At 38.6% G+C, this 20478-nt stretch overlaps 1 protein-coding gene across 7 annotated transcripts in view; it reads left to right on the top strand.

Moving 5' to 3' along the window:
* The window catches only part of Utrn (utrophin), a 484152-nt gene that overhangs the window by 432159 nt on the left and 31515 nt on the right, over window positions 1-20478 (top strand). For all 7 annotated transcript variants that reach the window (XM_027402009.2, XM_027402014.2, XM_027402008.2 and 4 more), the window contains 3 exons: window positions 323-480; window positions 2754-2920; window positions 6470-6581. In XM_027402009.2, coding sequence (XP_027257810.1) covers window positions 323-480; window positions 2754-2920; window positions 6470-6581 — 437 coding nt within the window. The remainder of the gene's footprint in view (window positions 1-322; window positions 481-2753; window positions 2921-6469; window positions 6582-20478) is intronic.

Below are 20478 nucleotides of genomic sequence, written 5' to 3' on the forward strand. Positions count from 1 at the left end.
TTTTCTTCATTCTCTTTCTAAAAAGACCATAAAACTAACCAATGTACATTTATTTGTAGTGTTTTAAAAAGATACTTCTGGTTATATGTATTGACAAATGACATCGGATTATTCTTAGACAAGTGGCTCATGTGGTTCTGGTTACAGATAGCAGATTAAGAGCCTCCAAACTCAACAGAAACCTGATCTGAATTTGCCCCTCCACATTTTTTTTTATTGTTTTTAAGTTTACCTAGTTCAATCCATATCACCAAAGGTATGCTTTAATTAAGGTCACACTTTGAGTAGGTAGACAGTAATGTCTTGTTCTCTCTCTTTGTAGGTCTCTTTAAAGAGGTGGCAGGGCCAACAGAGATGTGTGACCAGCGGCAGCTTGGCCTGCTACTTCATGATGCCATCCAGATCCCTAGGCAGCTGGGGGAAGTAGCAGCCTTTGGGGGCAGTAACATTGAGCCCAGTGTTCGTAGCTGCTTCCAACAGGTAAACATGAACATCAAGGGTGGGTAGAATGTGTTGAGAAGGGACTTAAAGATGCTTCCAAGAAGCGAATCAGTTCGTTGGACTAGAATCAAACAGCGGAGGTTTGGGGTAGCAGCCCTTTAAGTTGATGTTTTGTCTACTAAGGCATATTTGATTCAAAGAATTGTGAAACCTGGATAGATTTATATCCTTTTCATTAAATATAAATTGAAGTGCAATGTCTGCATTGCAATGCCCCTGGATCTGTCTTCATTTATTGTTACTCATCCCCCTTTTTGCAGCTTCCCATCATACTCACTCCATTCCTTGAGCTTCCACACGTCCCATGTCTAAATGTGTCTTCTGTTTGGGATGCTCTCCTTTTCTGTACACACACTCTCTTCTCCCACTTGTCCTGTTCGTCTTTTCATGTTGACTTAGCTCTTGAGTCCTCTGAATGTCCTGCTCAAACCCTATCAGATGAGAATACGCTCCTCACTTTCATGTCCTCGCCATCTCTCTCCTCCTGCTCACTACAGCATGACATCATAGTGAGTTGTTTAGTTAGTTGTTTAGTATTGCCCCTTCCTTGCACACCTGCGCTTCATGAAGACAGAAGCTGTGCCTATCACCTACATTGTATCCAGTCTTAGTCTGCCATAGCAGAATACACAAACTGGATGACCTATAAAGAACAGAGACATATTTCTCAGTTCTAGAGGCCGAGAACCTGAAGATGAAGGTTCTAGCAGATTTGACATGTGCTGAGCGAAGGAATTCTGACAGCACTTGCTTGTTGGTGGAAGAGGGGCTTGCCCCATGCACTTTAGAAGAACATAAACATCTGATAGTTGCCTGTGTCTTCATAAGATGTTGAACATGATATACATGTTGACTTGACTTTAATACGTGTTTGTTTATTAAACGAGTGAGAATGCCTTAATGTTCTCTGTAGAGAAGATCTTTTAAAATATGAAGGTATTACAAAAACAGCCATCTTTTCTTAAAGAGTATACACACATACACAAAGAGTCATGTGCAAAGTTTTCAGTCATTTGAGTTGCTAATTTTTACCTGGGCAAGAGCTGCAGTTTCTTTTTTAAATGCTTACTGTGCATAAGCACATTTATAAATGCTACTGATGTCATCCATATGCATAAAGTTAGAAGCCTACAGATATTTTTCCAAAGCATAGCCAATGATTTATCACTGCTGAGAAAAAAATGCTCACACTGTATCTTTGAGGAGAATCAATGTCATGGGTTATTACATTTTATAATGGACCTCTTTCTTATTTTAGAAAGAAAAAAAACTACATGATTTTTTAAATATGATTTATAGCCATATATGTCAATGCACAGAATGACCTCAACCAAATCGGGAGGAGGCAGTTAGTGAAATTTACCCCTGCTCTTGCTCACAAATGACCCACTATTAGGATCCGAGGAAGGCTTGAGATCTGTCTTGATAAGCTTGGAGAGCCTGTGAGCCAGCCAGCCTTCAGTGTGATGGTGTGATGGAATAGGGGCAGGACACAGCAATGTCTCCCTTTATTCAGCATTTATAAAGGCTTCCACATTGTTGGGTTATCCGTAAGTCCTCACCTTCATGGGTTTCCCATCTTAGAAGTGAGTTTCACAGAATTGAAGGATGTATGTGGAAAGATTGCCTGGAATTGTATATTGTTTTAAATCTTTTTCCTTCATTTTCTTCAATTTGAGCTTGATGGACTATGTGGATGGCTCAGTTGTAAAGGGCTGGTTGTATAACCTGAGGACCTGAGAGTGTGTCTCCATAACCCACTTACGTCCTGTGCAGTAGCACATGGTGCATGCTTGTCATCCCAGCATCCAGGAGGCAGAGATAAGAGTATCCTTGGGGCTCAATGACCAGAAAATCTAGCTTATCCATGAACTTCAGGCAAATAAGAGACAGTCTCAAAAAACAAGGAGTACAATACTTAGGGAATGGAACCTGAGATTGACCACTGACCTCTGCGTGTATGAGAACATACATGCAGTATGAACACACATGTTTACCTATGGGTATGCACATTTAAAAAAATCACAAATTAAAAATAAAATCTCATCATTAAGGAATTGTCTCCCCCCCTTCATTTATGTGACAATAGCTCCTTCCCCACCCCACACCTGCATTTTTCTGATTTGGGTTTCTGTAATTTTCTTACCTTAAAGAACCTATTTGTGCTATCACTGAACTGGAGTCGCTTGCAGGGGTGGCACTTGCTGCGGTTTCACTGAAGAGCTGTTCTTCACTTTCTGTCTCTTCTCCAGAATAACAACAAGCCAGAGATCAGTGTGAAGGAGTTTATAGACTGGATGCATTTGGAACCACAGTCCATGGTGTGGTTGCCGGTTCTGCATCGTGTGGCAGCTGCAGAGACTGCAAAGCATCAGGCAAAATGCAACATCTGCAAAGAATGTCCAATTGTTGGATTCAGGTGAGATACAGTAAGAGAAACCAGAACTCAACTGGTTTCTGTTGTTCTGTGGTCTTGTGGTATGCTTCTCATCCCTCCCCATTTCCTGTTTGGTGATTTGCCTCTTGAGTACATGTGAAGCTTAGCACAGTCAATCCTTCTAAAGTGGCATTCCTTCTCATCATCTATAGACAAAACTTATTTTTCTTCTTACACTTATTTATAATGCTTTAGTCCAGAGCGAGGAATTTTTAATGACTATCTTTTTACTGAGGCCATAGGAATGTTCATGCAGGATAATTGCATTGTAGATTATGCACACATAGTCTTCATCAAATTTGTTGGCTGTTCCACATTGTTTGGGATCAAACTTAGTAAGATGAGGACATCATGTAAAATATGAACTGAGAAGTCATCAGATAGCTCCATGTTACGTCTGCTAAGTTAGTTGTAATCAACCCTACCTTATACCCATTAATCACTCTGCTAAAGTATATTGTCTCTGTCTCCACCCTCCCCCCACCTTTTCCTCTATGTGTATGTACATACTCCAGATATGTGTGCATGTACCCAGAGACCAGGGGTTGATGTAAAGTATCTTCATCTTCCTAGGTCGCTCTCCATCTTATTTTCCAAATAGATGTCTCACTGAACTTAGAGCTTGAATTCAGCTAGACTGAACAGCAAGCCCCAGGCATCTTCCTGTCTCCACTTCCCCAGTACTCTGATTATAGGTACATGCTACTAGGCCCAGCTTTTTTATATGGGTTCTGAAGGATCTGAACTTAGAACCTCATGCTTGACTGAGCCAGCCCTTCCAGGCCCAGTCTGTCTTGTAGTGTTCTCATTGGCTTATGACCTTAGAGGAGACCATGGAGGTCCTATGTACCATGTTTGTCACAGGGTGGAGCGTCTGTGCATCCTGGTTCTTCCATCTCCTCCTGGAGTAAGTATGCATTAGACTTCCTGCATTACACTACATTCTTTTCCTGGGGCTTATGATTTCACTTAGGAATAGTTACTACATAAGTGTCCAGAGTAGTACATGCTTATATAGTAGTACATGTTTACACAGAAAACACCCAAGTTTTTTTTATTATTATTATTTCCCATAACATTATTAGTTAGCCTGATACAGTAATACTCAAGTAACCTTGAACTTTTCTGTGAAGTGGAGACATGAGAAGTGTGCATGTGTGAGTAAATGTAAGTTTTTTATTTATGTGTCTGTATGTGTATATGCATGGTTGTGGGTATGCCCGTGGAGGCCAGAAGAGGATGTCAGATTTCTGGAGTTGGAGTTACAGTCGATTATAAGCCATCAAACATGACTGCTGGGGACCAAATTTATAACCTCTGGAAGAGCTGCAAGCACTCCTAGCCATTGAACCATCTCTGCAGCTCCTGTGTGCTGAACTTTTGTGAAACAGGCAACGTTTTCTACTAATTACTTTCAAATTGAATTTAAAGTTTTCTCAATTTATTTTATGTGCATTGTATTTTCTGCATGTATATCTGTGTAATGTGTGCATGAAATGTCCATGGAGGCCAGAAGAGGGTGTCAGATCCCCTGGCGCAGGAGTTACAAGGAGTTGTTAGCTATCATATGGGTGCTGAGAATGGAATCCATGTCCTCTGGAAGTACATTCAATGTTCTCAACTGATGAGCCATCTCTCCAGCTCCTCAAATTGAATTTTAATGAAATATTAGATCCTCAGGGTGTTTACCAAGCTGAGAATTGTTTCAGCTAAAATTATACACAGCTACTCAACAGCAGCATGAATGAATGAAAGACTTCATTTCCTCCGTGTAAACAAAGTACAAAGATAGACATCGAAGACTGTTGCTACATGGTCATCTTGATTCTCCATTCTGCCTTTGTATTCACTCTTATCCCCAACTTATGACTTGCATTTTCACAGTGGTCTCATGCCAGCAAATTGGCTCTCCTGGATATCACTTCCATCTTTAATAAGGAGGGAAAATGAGTGTTCATCTTCCCCATTGCATCAGTCCCTTAATGTCCCAATGGGAACCCTGGCCCAGGACTTCATCCTGGATTGCCCTGCTTACCACCATCAGCAAGCAACACTGAGAAACAGTATTTTTAGCAGAGCACATTGCTAAAATGTGCTGACAGTACAAGAGTTTCTCACTGATGAAGAAAAGAGCCATCAGCATGAAACAAGATTCCACTAAGCAAAGGCGCTATCAACCATATTTTTCAAGTTATATCAATAGGTAGAAATACGTTAGTATAAGTGACACGTCAAACCAGGATCATAATGCAGCTGGTGTCAATAGATGGTCTCTAGATAACGTGCAAACAGTTTTGTATGTCATTTTAAAAACCCTTCATCACATAATAGTTTATAATACTAGCCTTACATAACCTTTACATTGTCTTTACATTTTGACTCTGCTAGTCTTAGCATTTATATTTTCCCTCCATAGATACAGCTATAATGTATGTTTCTTAGTTCCACCAGAACTAAGTCCTACCTGACTGGAAGATTTGGGGGATGTTTTTCATTTGGACTCCATAGAAGTGTAAGACTATAGTATTGTTTCTTCAAATAGACATCAATGTGTGGTGTTATTTTCTGAGAGGCTTAAAACATTATTTCTTTCAAGATTATGAAATAATCAGGATTTTAACATGTTTGTGGTTAGGTAGTCTTCCTTCCTTCCTTCCTTCCTTCCTTCCTTCCTTCCTTCCTTCCTTCCTTCCTTCCTTCCTTTCCTTTCCTTTCCTTTCTTTCTTTCTTTTTTTGATTTTATGTTCCTTGGTGTTTTGCCTACATGCACGTCTGTGTGAGGGTGTCAGAAGCCCTGAAACTGGAATTACAGACAGGTGTGAACTGTCATGCAGGTGCCTGGAATCAAATTTGGGTCCTGGAAGAGCAGCCAGTGCTCTTAACCACTGAACCATCTCTCTAGCCACCTACAGGGGATCTCTTGCTGCATTTTTTTCCTATTGACTATTTTAAAGAAACATAGTCATTGTATAAACTGAAATTTTCGTTGTATAAACCAATGCTCTTGTGAAGGAATTTTATATTCATCTCTTTAATAGTCTAATTGGTATTTTAAAATTATATGTCTCAAACTCATTATCATAACTTTTCTCTCTAATTTTATGTTCACATTCAGATATCATGCAGAAACTTCTGTCATTGATATTTGACTTTTCATCATATATGAACACATGCAAGCATGTTTTAGACTCTTAAGATGCATTTGCCCCTGCGTGTCATATATCATTGCATATCTGTATGTAATTCTCAGTAATAAAGAAAAAATTTATATACAAAATTATAAAACTTAACTTATGAACAAAGTGTCTACTTCCTCCACCATCTGGGACCCCTTTCAATAAATAAATAAATCCCAAACTATACTTCTTTTCCTCCATCCTTGGAGAGATGAATTGTCATTTCTAAGTTGACACTGAGATACAAAATTCTATATTTGAGGTAAATGCACTGATTTGAGCCATGGCTCTCCCTACCAAGTGACTGGTTTAGATTAGGTAGCAGGAGTGACAGCTACTCTTTTCTTCACTGCAGGTATAGAAGCCTAAAGCATTTTAATTATGACGTCTGCCAGAGTTGCTTTTTCTCAGGAAGAACAGCAAAGGGCCACAAGTTACATTATCCAATGGTGGAATACTGTATACCGGTGAGTCGAGAGGCTTTCAAGCCAACTGACCAGTGCTGACATTTGTATCCATTTTATTTTTACTTAACTTAAAAAACCTCTTTCAAGAATGTTTGATCATATTATTTTTTGCTGTTTTCTTTCCTTTTAAGTATATGTGCTTCCTGTGTTGAATTGATTAACAAAATTCTACATAGTCCAGTTGTAATTTGTTAACTTCTTAAATAGGTGTTTTGATTTTAAACTTAACTTTTTTTAAAGCAAATTAAGAGTTGATACTGACTTACTTATGTGACCTATTACTTACTATTTGCTGAAAACAACCATATTTATTTATCTTAGTCTTTTAAAGGATGCTTTCTGAAAAAATAAGTTGCACATTATCAAAATGAAAAACAGAGAAATCAAAAATACCATTCATATGTTTAGTTTTTGAACAAACTACCTTCTAATAGCTTTACATCCTCTAATTTTATAAAAATCTATGTATGCATATATATGTATATGTGTTTTTACTTAATTTTTTAAAAGACACTATGTAGTTCACTATATAGCTCTGGCTGGCCTAGAACTGACTATGTATGTTGGACTGGTTTGAACTTAAAAAGATCGGCCTACATCTGCTTTCTGAGTGCTGGGATGCAAGACATGCACTACCGTGCTTGCTGTTAATATAGTTTCTATCCCAAGTTTTTCATTTGACTTTGTAGGTAATAGCTGCCCCCATTTTTCCTTAGACAATAGCTTCCCATCATAAAGTATTAATTGGATGAATTACTGTAATTGGCCTCACCACCTTTTAAATTAGGTCTTCAGTTTCCTAGTGTTATAAGCAGTATTTAAAAGCATCACTGAGAAGGTAGCACTTTATGTGTGTTATATAAATTGCATTTCCATTGAGTAAATGACTAGAAGTGGTGATCTAGGTCAATGAATATGAGTATCTTCATGGTCCAAATACTTGATCCCAAATCACATTCCAAAGAGGTCTCTGCCATCATATGATATTGCCACATTTGCTAATGTGTCCATATCGACATAGGCCCCTGGCACTGGATACAGCTATTGTGGCTCCTTTGACCTAAAGCTGCCTGTGTCCTGAAATTACCCTCATTTTCTGTCAGGTGCTATCCCTTATCTTCCTTCCAAATAAGGCCAAAATTTATTCACAGAATTGGGTATTTTCTTTGGTTTAGAGAATTAAGAAACTTTTGGATCATAAATCTATACAAAGGCAGCCATACTTATAAAATATGTGCATAAAATTCTTAGTGCCTTATTTTAAGTAAATAGAGACTTATATGTGGAGAGGAAATTTCTAGACAATGTTGCTGAATTATAATTGGTGAAATAATCTTGATGCCTACCATTAACCAGGAAACTATTGCTCCCAAGGAAGTTTGGAAAGTTCATTTATTATAGTTGTTAATTTATTTACTAAATGGACTAATGTTGTGTTCTTACTATATGCCAGGCATTATTAGAGCTAGGTTCTAGCTGAAGTGGTACAGACAGAGTCTAATCAGTAGATAGTCCATAGGCATGTGTGAGTGGTGTGTCTATCCACTTGGGTGCCCAGAAGTAAATGAATATGTTAACAGAAGAATACTGGCTAAGACAGAGAGGAATAGGAAGCAAGGCTAAGTAAGCATAAGGCAAGGGATGAGTGACAAAGGGCAGCCAGTGTGATGCCTGAGACCAGCTAACCAGGTCTGCAGTTAGAGAAGTTAGCATATGTCTGCTTAGAGATTGAGGGGCGAAGTCCCTTCTTTTCTGATCAAAGAAATGACTTTTAGAGTCCTCAGTACTTTTTGATCAGTCCTCACAGAGTGGTCAGGGTTTTAGGTTGGAACGAAACGTAAATTGTTTGAGCAGCATAGTTTCTTCCAGGTAGATATGCTGTTGAGTGAAGCTGGGGGTTGGAGTTAGGGGGCGGTGTCATAAGAAATAGGCAGCCTTGAGCTATCAGAAATTAAGGTAATGTTTGTTGAAGTCGTTTAAAAGAGGGCGGGGTAGGGTGGATGGAATAATTTGAACTGAGAATGAACTATTTTTATGTCATAACCTCAGCAGAGTAGAAGGCCAGCAGCCCTAGCTTTTGTTAGTTCCAGGAGAGAATCTGTGTCTGTCATCAGCTCTAATGATGTGTCAGTTGCTCCCAGGAAAGATTACTGATGTCCCTGCTGCTGTCTACATAGGAGGAGGGACTCTGTGATACTGAGCAAGGAAACATAGAAATTAGATGATGTAATAGAAAAGGATGTAGTGAGTGTCTTTGAAAAGTAGGGCAAGGCGACAGGAGGATGAGAGGAGCCATTTTAGATAAGAAAAACCATATCTTGCTTGAGAAGCCAACCTTTAGGTTGAATGTGAAGGTAGAGAGATTCAGCAGCCATGTAAAGTAGGGGGGTTAGAGTAGCAGGTGAGACATCACAGAAGGAAGAAGCAGCATCCTCAGTGTGTTGTCACGGTGGCCAAGAGGCTGACAGGTAGGTATAGAACCAAAGTGGAACATGTCCCTCAAGCAAGGCATAGGAGGAAGCGCTGGGTCCATAGTTGAAGTACCCAGAGAAAAATGAGAAGGTGGAGTTCCCTGTTCCAAGATTACCAAGAATTTTTAAATGACAATAAAGGACCATTAAATAGAGCTGCAGAATGTCTGAGCATGGGCTCACTGACTACAGCTGCTTAGGCCTTCTGCCCGGTGAATTTCTTCTTCACTGAAGGGACTGACAAAGGCTTGATGAAAACAGAGTCAGGATCTACAACACCATCAGATCCCTGTAAGGGATTTGGATTGGGAACAAATCTAATGTTAATACTTACTTACATGATAATAGTTAGAAATTCAGGGAGCCAATTATAAAGATCTCATATTAAATGGGAAAAATCAAAGAAAGTGGATGAGGTAGGGGTAATGATAGAGAATTACTATTTTTTCTTATTATTATACAGAGTCATTTCTAATAGTTTTCTAACATTCCCAAGCAATTTGAAATCAATACATACTTAATAATCATTGGCCAATGGGAGCCTGCTTGCAATCACTAATGAATGATGAAGCTCTCCCTCCTACTCCCTATGCTGGCTAAAACAAATCAAAACTCTAAGTCAGTGATTCTAAACCTGTGGGTCACCACCCCATTGAGGGGTTAGATGACCCTTTCCTATGTGGTCACCTAAGATCATCGTAAAACACAGATACTTATATTACATTTCATAACAGCAGTAAAATTACAGTTATAAAGTAGCAACAAAAATAATTTTATGGTTGGAGTCACCACAGCACGAGGAACTTATTATAGGGTGCAGCATTAGGAAGGCTGAGAACCACCACTCTAGGTCATCCCAAACTATTTCTGTTATGTAGTCCTTTCCAAGTGACTTCCATTTCTGGGATTCCAGCTTGTCCTTTAATTTCCTGGATGATAATCCTTTTTCAAACCACATTTTGGGAGACCATTTGGCCATTCTTGAACCTAAGTAGCAATCCTATCCGTAGCTATATTAGGTTAGTTTCTGCATTTGACCTACAAGTCTTTGTTCCTTTTCACCTGCTTTGTGCTGGGAATCAAACGTAGAGTCTCATGCAGCCTTAGCAAACCACCTACTAGGCAAGCATGCTAGGTAAGCAATCTATCACAGAGCTAAACCTATAACTTTTTATAAATTACATAGACATGTTCATAAACTGAGTCTTAGAGGCATACTCTTGCATTAAATGGTATTACATGACTTAACTGCTTTCCAATTTTTTTTCACTTAGGCCTTTTACTTTTCCCTTCTATTGTCTTCTTTTTAAATATGCTTTATTTATGGTCCATCCATCTTACGCCCAACATCTAAATTCCCTTAATATCTACCTTAGAAAATGGGCTTAAACACTAGCTTATTTTTCCCAGTATAAAGTGATACTTGCACATTAAATGGATGTGACCTTTCTGTAAGCATCTTGGTACTTGCAGTTCTCACAACCCATCTCCATTTCTGCCTAAGAAAATGGCCTATTCATATCACCACTCATCTCTTTCTCCCACAAGGTCACATTTTCCCCTTTTCTCAATGTTTTTATTGCTGCAAAATATAATTTGTAAACCCCATTTTAAGCCCTCAGTACTCTTCAAATGTTTCACCAACCTATCAGCTTATTATTTATGACAATGTTTGTGTTTAGCTGTAGCAAGACTAATGGTGTATGAATTAGCTATCATGATTCATGAATGTATTTTATGATACTGATAATAAAATATTTACATGACAAAATGGAGCAGAATTTTTTTCCTAAGGAAAATTACTTTCAATTCTTGCTACCTATTACTATTCTATAATCCAAAGTTGTACCTGAATAATTTCTTCATTAAGCTCTATAAAAGCTTCTGCTCACAAGATACCATGACTTGGATGACATTTAATGTCTGTCTCCTTTCACTCTCCATTCTCGTGCAGCTGACCTTTTCAAAAAAAAAACCCAGCGGACACCCAAATTGGAGCCCTCGTAGCCTCTTCTAGGTATTGGGCCTCTGGTAAAGATAATGCATTGTGGTAGGAGCATGCAGTAAACAAAGCACTTACATCCCAAGCCAGAGAACCAGAAAAAAAATAAGCAGAGACTGTATCCCTCAGTCCCCGTCAAGGGCACTCTGCCAGTGACTTGGCCTCCCACCAGGCCTCACCTTTACAAGCTTCCACCTACTTTCAATAAGGACACCCTGGAGATTGCCTTTAGTATATGAATCTTCATGGGACACTCAGCAGTCAAACTTAGTCTCTCATATGCTGCTGTAACAGGCTGCATATAGGTGCTGTGAAATGAGCAGGCTCTTACTTGGCTAATGTTTCTGAGGAAATTCAAGCTGAAAGGCACCTCATAGGGCCAGGGCTGTAAGAGATGAAAGGGCAAGACAACACACGTGTGAAAGAGAAGGGAATGAGCTCAACACATTTTCTATCAGGAATCTTTGCTGATAAATGTAGCTCTTATGATATAATCTACCCTTAAGGATCCTTCCTTTCAACACTGTTGCTTCCAGAGAAACTATCCAACACATTTAAATAATCAAGTCATTTACCTCCATAGTGAAAAATTCCCTCATTCAGTCTTCTTTAAAACATCACTGCTATGAATAACCAAAATTTAATTTGGGTTAGAAACATAAGCATGTTATTAGAGAATGCAAAAGTCTTTTAATTCACTCTACAGTTTCATCTATGCAACACTTTTGTTTGGCTAGGGTCGCACACATGTTAGGCAACCACTTTACCTCTGTGCTCCATCCCAGATCTTTTAAAAGGCATTCTTATTTTGAGATAGGGTTTCAAAATTGTCCAAGTTGACTTTGAACTTGCAGCCCTCTAGCCTCAGCCTTCTGAGGGGATGGAGCTACAGGGCTGCACTACCAGAGCCAGTGCACTCTTAACAATAGCTACAGTACCACCTCTGGAACTTACTCCTGTTACACCTGACAGTTTAGCTATGTTTCCATTTCTGAGCTTCTCTCCAGATTTAGCAATCACCATACTACCCTATGCCAATCTCAGTTTGAATTTTATGGTTCTTTTTAGATCCTATGCATAAAGAAGACCTATGTATAAATATGTGCAATATTTCTCTTTGTAAATCTGGGTCATTTTACTCAGTATAATGTCCTCAGGTTCATCTGTGTTGTCACAAATGGGAAGATTTCCTTCTTTTATAAGGCTGGGTAATACACCTTCCTCCCTCCCCCCTCTCTCCTTCTCTCTTCCCCTCCCTCTCTCTCGTGCACTCGAGCACACGTGTGTGTGTGTGTGTGTGTGTGTGTGTGTGTGTGTGTGTGTGTGTGTGTGTATGATTTTATTTATCCATGTATTTCAGTATATTGAAGTTGACTCCACATCTCAGTTCCCATACATGATGCTACATTGAATGTTCGAGTACAGTACCTCTTTGAAAAGTTGATGTTATGCACCTAGAAGTAGGATTTCTAAATCACTTGGTATCAATACCAATTATTATTGGTATTATTGGTATTATTTAGCTTCTTTAAAGGACTTTAGACTGTGTCTCATCAAGGTTCTACCACTAATGGCATGTCTTTTACTTCATAGTGGTGGGATGCAACTGATTTATGAGTGTGTGCAGTTGCTCACTATGAGTGAACTCTGAATAGGGTAAAATGCCAAAGGGAATGGAAAATGTTCAGACTCTCTACCAGGGTCAGTCTGGAGTCAACAGAAGATGAGTAAAGATTGCTGTCTTGCCACAAGAGCACAGCTGAGGTTCATTGGCAAAGATTGGTCATTGCTCAGCAGCTTTCCAATTACCCAATAATAGTTGAAGGCCAAGGGAGTAAGAAATTCACAAGCAGTTACAGTCCTGTGGTTGTCATGGGCTTTCCTATGCTGAGCAAACCTAATGCAGATGGTGGGGGCTAGAGATGAAAGTTTGGGGGTGAGGAAACTTGATTTGTATGTTTTTTTTTAAAGGCAAGGAAGACTAAAGAGTCTAGTCAACAAGAGTTATTTTCCCCAAGTTATAGCTTCTAGAATGAAAGATGTTTTCTGTTCTGGCAGGGCCTAAGGTGTAGTTGCATCCCAATATTTAACCAAAATGAAATGTAGAGGCTTCAGAAGTGAGTTGACATTTAGGGCATCATCACTGTGTCTCCAGAAAATAACAGGTTATTGCTTCAAGAGTACATCGGTTGTAGATGGTGAGGCAGAGGAGCAATTGGAAGGAAAGGAAAAACACATTTTTTTCCCCGGTTTTTAGGGTCGTGGTTGAAGACAGATTAGTATTAGTATTCATTTAATGAAGTCTTCTTGTAAAGATGCTGCCCCAGGTCCTATGTCTTCAAAAGATGTCCTGCTCATTCACCACTGCTGTAGCAAAACACTTCCAAATGAATATTTGTCTCATAGTTTTGGAGACTGAGAAATCCAAGATAGAAGTCTGCATCATGCTATTCCATGCTAAAAGACATTGCAAGATAACACAGAAAGAGAGGGAGAGGAAGACAGAATGAGCTAAACACATCCATTTTATAAGGCACTTAGATCAGTAACAACCCTGTTCTGCCATAGCATTAGTCCACTGGTGATACTAGAACCCACATTACTTAATCATGTCTTAACATCCTGTTCTTCAACATCTTGCACTGGGAATTATGCTATATACCCAGGAAATGTATGGGATACTTTGAACACTTAGCAATAGATAATGATGGCAATTAGATCTGTCCAAGGAGGCTCTATGACCTGCTTCAGGGGACAAGATCAGAGAATGACTTTCCCGATACTGCTGGTTTTTCAAATGCCGTAGTTTGGGCTAACACATACTGAATCCCAGTGAATGCAAACCTCCTTTTCTTTTGCACTTTATATAGTACTGTCATCAGCATGGGATTCATGTATGGGAAGAGGTATGAACATGCTATAGGGGAATATGTGAAAGCAAGTAGAGTGCACAACAGTGAAGCATGAGAAGTAGACAGACAGCGGCTGTGTGCATGTGCAGAGGAGTGGCTCCACCAAGTTTGGGAAAATAAGAAATCGAGTGAGTGCGGTATTGCCATGTACAAATTTCAGGATATGGAGGGCTAACTAGGATGGAAAGGTGGTTTGAGAGACATGTTAGCTGGAGACAAAGAGATTAGATATTTGCAAAAATGTATTTTCTGAAGGGCAGAGGTATTGGCTACTTCCAGCTTCTGTGTTGGGCTTGAGTCACTGTAAATTTCACATTCAGATGAAAGTAATTAAACAGAAGTGGTTTGTACTGAGATTTTCACTGAGATTTGGGTAAGAAGTAGGAAGAATAGAGGGAAATGCCTCTGTGAAGAGCAACTTACTAAATTATTATCACTTAAACCAGATCGGTAGTGTAATATTTCAGCAAGTGTGTGGTCGTATTTTCATTACCTAGGAAATACTTTGTTTAATCAAACATGTGTGGATAAGACCTTATGCATTTAATACAGCATGTGCCTCCTCACAAATAGAAACAACAGCAAACATTTGTAGGCCAGTATTAATTTCAGTGTTAATTTCTGAATGATATCAACTCAGTACAGTAAAGAGAGATGATTGTTTTTCAAAGTTGACAGCACAGCTAAGGTTTCCAAATGCCTAAATTGTGTTTTGTTATTTGTTTGTTTATATACAAAGTCCAGTAATAGCAATATGTTACACTATCACAGTAGCTTCATCGGGTTCAGTTGTAAACCAAACAAAAGGAAGGAGACTTCCAGGGGTACTATGGTAAAAAGTGAATGTCCTTTTTAAAATAAATTTCAACTTACTTGTCATGCTAAGTACAGTGTAGAAGACAAGAGGTATGGGCAGGTAAAAAGAATTTACCAAGAACAGAATCAGAGAGAATTTATTGAGATATGTTGTCGAGAAACTGAAGATGAGTTTTTATAGAGTATAGCCAAGCTGAGGAGACTTTGGTTGGTCTTAGCTCATGGGCCACTTATTCAGGGCTCTTCTAACTTTCTTATTAAACAGTGATTTTACAGCATAAGTTGTCTTTCTTGGGGGTGGGCATTTGGGTAGAAGTTGTAGTGATTGATTAGGAGTTGGTCTCCAAATGTTATCTTCATTGGAGTCAGGTTCAAGTCACTGTGGCCTGGTTGTTAACATGTAGAGATTTTTCATTTGTTTTGGCCTTTTGTCTAAATAATATTCTTATTGCTATGATTCATAGATGTAGAAATAACCCAAGATTTGTATTAAACTGATAAAATCAAAATATTATTTTGGGAAACACAGATTCTTTAAAAAATTAAAGCTAAATTTGTGCTTTTTTGAATTGTATTGGCAAATGTAAAATCTAAGGATAAAAAGGGGCAAACTGGCAGCAGTTGCTTTGGCTCCTCCCTCCTGCCAGCATTGGTGTGTTGGGTGGTGGGAGCTATGAAAATCAACTGTAAGAAAATGCTGAAATACTGATTCCGTCCTTGTTAAGTTGGCATGGCTTGTGTTGGAAACCCTACCGCTTTGGGATATTGGCCAATATGCTAAAATTGCAACATTGTTGCTGTTTCTCTGACTTTAGCATCCCGAAGTGTTTTTTTTTTTTTTTTTTTTTTTCCACCTCTTATCTTCCTGATGGTATTTCCCAGCAAGTCTGGTGCATTTAGATGGTGCCATTAGCTCTTAAGGCTGAGACAAGCTCTACTTTACATCAGTGCCTCATTACCATTCCTGTTCTTGGTGATTCTGCCAATGTTACTTAATTTTTTAGTTTCCCATTTTTCTGTTAAGACCCAAAAGGTTCTGAGATTCTCTTACTGATTTCAGCCAAGCTGTAGAATCAAATATGTCTGAATTATAACTTTCTGAAATCAGTGACAATTGAATAAAATCCAGGGTTAGTTTTGTCATTAAAAAAGAAAAATTTCCCACGAGTATCTCCAAATCCTGTGATAATGAAATAGATCACTTAGAAGTTCGAATGCAGCCCTCAGCTCGGTCTTCAAGCAACAAACCTTGTTAATTCGTGTGCTTTGCATCAAAGACTCCACATTTGTACATGGTCCACATGGCAACCTTTCATTATTTACTCATATGTCAGACATCCGTGAATTTTTATATAACCTTGATTTACATCGTTACTGTTATGTTTCTCTCTGTATAACTTATTAATATTTGAATTTAGTAGTTGAAAATCTAATGTTGGAAGTGCTTGTTATGGACTTAGATAATACTGTTATTTGAGCTATCAACTGACCAAGAAAATCACTGGGAAATTAAAAAAAAAAAATGTGGCTCGGCTCATTTTCAGTTCTTGTTATTTGGTTTAAATTTATCTGAAATTTGCAGTTGTGTTTTGTCCTTGGGGATTTTTGGCATCATCATAAACAGTCCCTTCCTCTGTGGTGCCTTGTGGATCTCTGGCGTTAGTAGTGGATGGCTCTTCAGCTGAAGTAGAAAAGCAATTTATTCAAGGAGTCACTTCATAATAAATAGCACCAGAGTTAGCATTTCTGAGTTCTACATTCCTCTGCAACTTGGCCTTACTTTTTGTTACATTAATGAGAAGAAGATGCCTTTCTGTCATCCATCCATGTGTTTCAAGTACAAGAGTGTGCTGGGGGCCAGCATTTAAGCTAAGAATATGCAGTTTAATACATGGAATAGGGACATAGGGATTCATGCACACGAATTAATATATAAATACACAATTGAAGCCAAATATATTTTCAAACCATACTTCACCTGAAGTGACTATAATCCTCTCAATTAAGGAGTAATCGGAAGAAATTTTAAAATACTCCTGATGGGGGTGGGAGAGATGGCTGAGTGATTAAGAGCACTGGCTGCTCTTCCAGAGGACTTGAGCTGAATTCTCAGCACCCACATGACTGCTAACAGCTGTCTGTAACTCCAGTTACAGGGATCCAATGGCCTCTTCTGTCCTGTTCATGTGTGATGTGTGTGATACACAGACAGACATGCAACCAAGACATCCATATCTATAAAATAAAAATAAAATAAATATTAATATAGTAAATATAAAGATACTATGTATATGTATATATATATATATTAGTATACTGTAGTACATATGGTATATATAGATTAAATATATATATTAAAATACTCCTGAATTTGATTGTTGTCACTGACATTGGTAAAACAGAATTGAAAAATAAAATTGTCTTGTGTCAACACCTTAAGGTTTTGGTAGAAGCTTACATGAGGAGATTGGTGCTACAGTAGATTTTATAATTGGGAAAAACTTTTCAATATTTTATTCCTGCACTTACGGTGATGGAGAACAAGTGGAAAGCTAGCTATTAGAATTACTTAGGTAAGCTTTTGTCCTCTTATTGCTACTTTACTTCAGGATAATGGAGGGTTTCTTGAGTACTTACATGCCTACTTGTGTTTGATTTAATTGTAAATATTTTCACAATGGTTCACTATCATTAGTTTTAAAAGAAGAAAGCCACCAATTTGGAGGTCTACTCTCTCTTGTATATACGAGAGTTCTTACAAGTTTGTGAGTAATAGTCCAGAGGGGCTCAGAGGGCCATGGAGGTTCCATGTCTTTGGGCTATCTCAATCTCTTTGTGTTTGTCATTTCCTCTCATTTGTTAGTTTGGTAGAAAGAAACAGGGCAGTTAGTCAGTAAAAACAAAAATCCACATAGATGATACTTGCAATAAAATCCTGGAGCAAGAAAGCCCTCCAATAAAACTGCATGGTGACAGGCCACCACTAGCCACAGAACCTACAAGACTGTCACCCCAAGGAGGAAGGAGAAGGAATCAAAGGTATTTGGGGACTGTAGATCCTCCTAAGACATCAGATAGTTTGTAGCAAACATAATGGACTGTTTTGTGTAGAATCCTACCATCCAGGCACTTGTCCTGTCCAATTTCAGTGTGATAGTTTTTGCTTTATCTAATTATATTTTATATGGTTATATTTAATAGTATCTTTTAGAAGCCTGCCTTTTTTCTAATGAGAGACAGAAAAGGGGGTGGATATGGATAGGAAAGGAGGTGGGGAGGTACTGGGAGAAGTAGAGGGAGGGGAAACTGTAATCAGGATATATTATGTGGGAGAGGAATCTATTTTCAATAAAAGAAAACCTAATGTTCCAAGAAATACATGTGACATTTAACAGGTTGACTCACTGTACAGTAATTTCCAGTAAGTTCTTTTCTATTCCGTCTTCCCACCATCATAGCAACAGTTGTCTGCTTTTAAAAAACAAAGCACTGAATCTAATTTGAAAGGAGAGTTGAGTTTGATGACATCCATTACACTAGGTGGTGGGCTTCTGTTTGCCAAAGCATTGCATTAACACTATAAAATTGAGAGCTACTAGATACTGTCATTAGGTGGCTAATTAGACCAAGCACATGGAAATATTTTTATCATTTTAATGCAAAATATTAAACTTCATTCATTTCTGTGGCCCTATTCCAGCTGCAGAATTACATTCTGTTATCCCGAATGTGGTCCCCAGGCACCATGGGAAGAGTCAGTTTTCACATCTCCTTTAGTGTTGTGATAAAGTGTATGGAGCCAGTGAAATAACAGCCTTGGATTACAACTTTGGGTGCACATGTTTTCCCTCAATATAAAATTTACCAAAGAAATGCTAAAAAAAAAAAAAATTACCAAAGAAATTAAAACATGCTGTTTCGTTGTGAATCTGTGCTTTATAATACAAATGTCTTGTTAGAAGCAATTTAACTTTGTGCCTTAACTTTTTGGGAAGTGAGCAGGTGTTTGTTTGTTGTCTTTCTTTCTTTCTTTCTCTTTTTCTTTTTTTGTAATGGTGGAAGAATAGAGCAAAAAATGTAATTGCTCGATTAGATTTATTTTAGGTTCTGGATATAGTTGGTATATTTGACTTCAGGATATGTGATGTGGGGTTGGACTTGTACCTTTGAGTGGTCTGTCACTTTCCCCCTCAAACATGAATCCCCATAGGACCCCAGAATAGATAAGCTGGAACAACATAGAAGCCACAGCAGACATGATATGTGAAATCCTGTCTATGAAACACCCAGAATAAACAAGCTATAGAGAATAGAAGTTCGATTTATACTTGCCAAGGTGTGGGCATGGCTAGTAGGCATAGGGTGTCTTTGAAGAGTTACAGAGTCACGTTGTATTTAAGTAGAAAGTGGTGTGGCTATTCATATAGAAGTGTACTCTAACTAGTGAGTTGTACACTGTACAGTGCTGGGAGGTGGGGGATGGGGAGCTTGGCGCCTTGCTCACCTGGCCTTTCTCTCACCCACCTAACTCAGGGCTATGGGTTGAGAACTTCTGGACTCAGAGAGGAATGTCTTCCCCTAGCCAAGCTTAGAGACGGGCTATGCTGAAGCGGGAGCACATTCACTTGGTATTTCTGTGTGTATTAACTGCCCGTGCTAAGAGCAGACCCAGCAGCAATGGAATCACAATGCTTCTTCCATTAGAGAAATGGAAGTGTAGAACACATCTTCCCTTTTCCATCTTCACAAGGAGACACAAGCCTATGCGCTCAGCTGTCGTTGCAGAAGGTGTGCCTGCCCTGTGCAGTAGATAGTGAAGTCTTTTGTTCTCCATTCCAAGCATTCCTCCTCCTGGGCAGTCTCCCTCAACTTTATTCTGCTTGTTTCTCCTTTCTTCCTGGTACACACTCGGTTCCCACAAACAACACCACTGTATTTTACACCAGCCCCTTTCCACAGAATTGCCTTGAGTTGCTGTACGCATGTGTATATACATGTGAGAACATGTTGGTGTGTGTTACTCATGCCAGTGCTTAGCAAATGTATACATATGTGTCTGTGGAGGACAGAGGTCAACTGTGAGTTTCGTTTCTCAGGAATTAGCCTCCTTATTCTCTCAGATTGTCTCTTATTTGCTTGAAGTTCATTATGTCTACAGTTCTCACTGATGTTACAAGCAGTCCACATTTTTGAGTGGCTTCTGAGTAAATGATCTCCCACACCCTGCCTTGAATTCTGTTTGTTTGTTTATCTTCTCAAGAGAAGTTTTGTACCGCCACACTTCTGCTGCATGTCGTACAGACTATCTCCATCGCACTGCAGATTAAGTTTATTTTCAGTTATTAAAAAATGTCAGGCTTGACATTGTAAAATTAGTGATGAAAAGAGGTTGTCCATATTGGGGATATTTGCTTTAATAAGAAGAAAAGTTAGTGAATTATTTTAACTTTAAATGCCTGTAGCTCATGCATACTTCTTTCTGCTTTGCAAGCCCAGAGTACAATAAAAACTCTCTTAATTGCTTACTAGAAGCAAAGTATTTACGTACAAAAGCAACTACAAAATGGAAAATTGTATACATATTTACAGATTATATATGTGTGTCTGAATTAAAGTAGAACTTGTTTGTATCAAAGTAAATTGCATTTTTTCAAGTTCCATGCCTAGCTTGATAAACCAAGGCTACAACCCCAGTT

Source organism: Cricetulus griseus, chromosome 2 (genome assembly GCF_003668045.3).
Source record: "Cricetulus griseus strain 17A/GY chromosome 2, alternate assembly CriGri-PICRH-1.0, whole genome shotgun sequence".
Taxonomy (NCBI): Eukaryota; Metazoa; Chordata; class Mammalia; order Rodentia; family Cricetidae; genus Cricetulus; species Cricetulus griseus.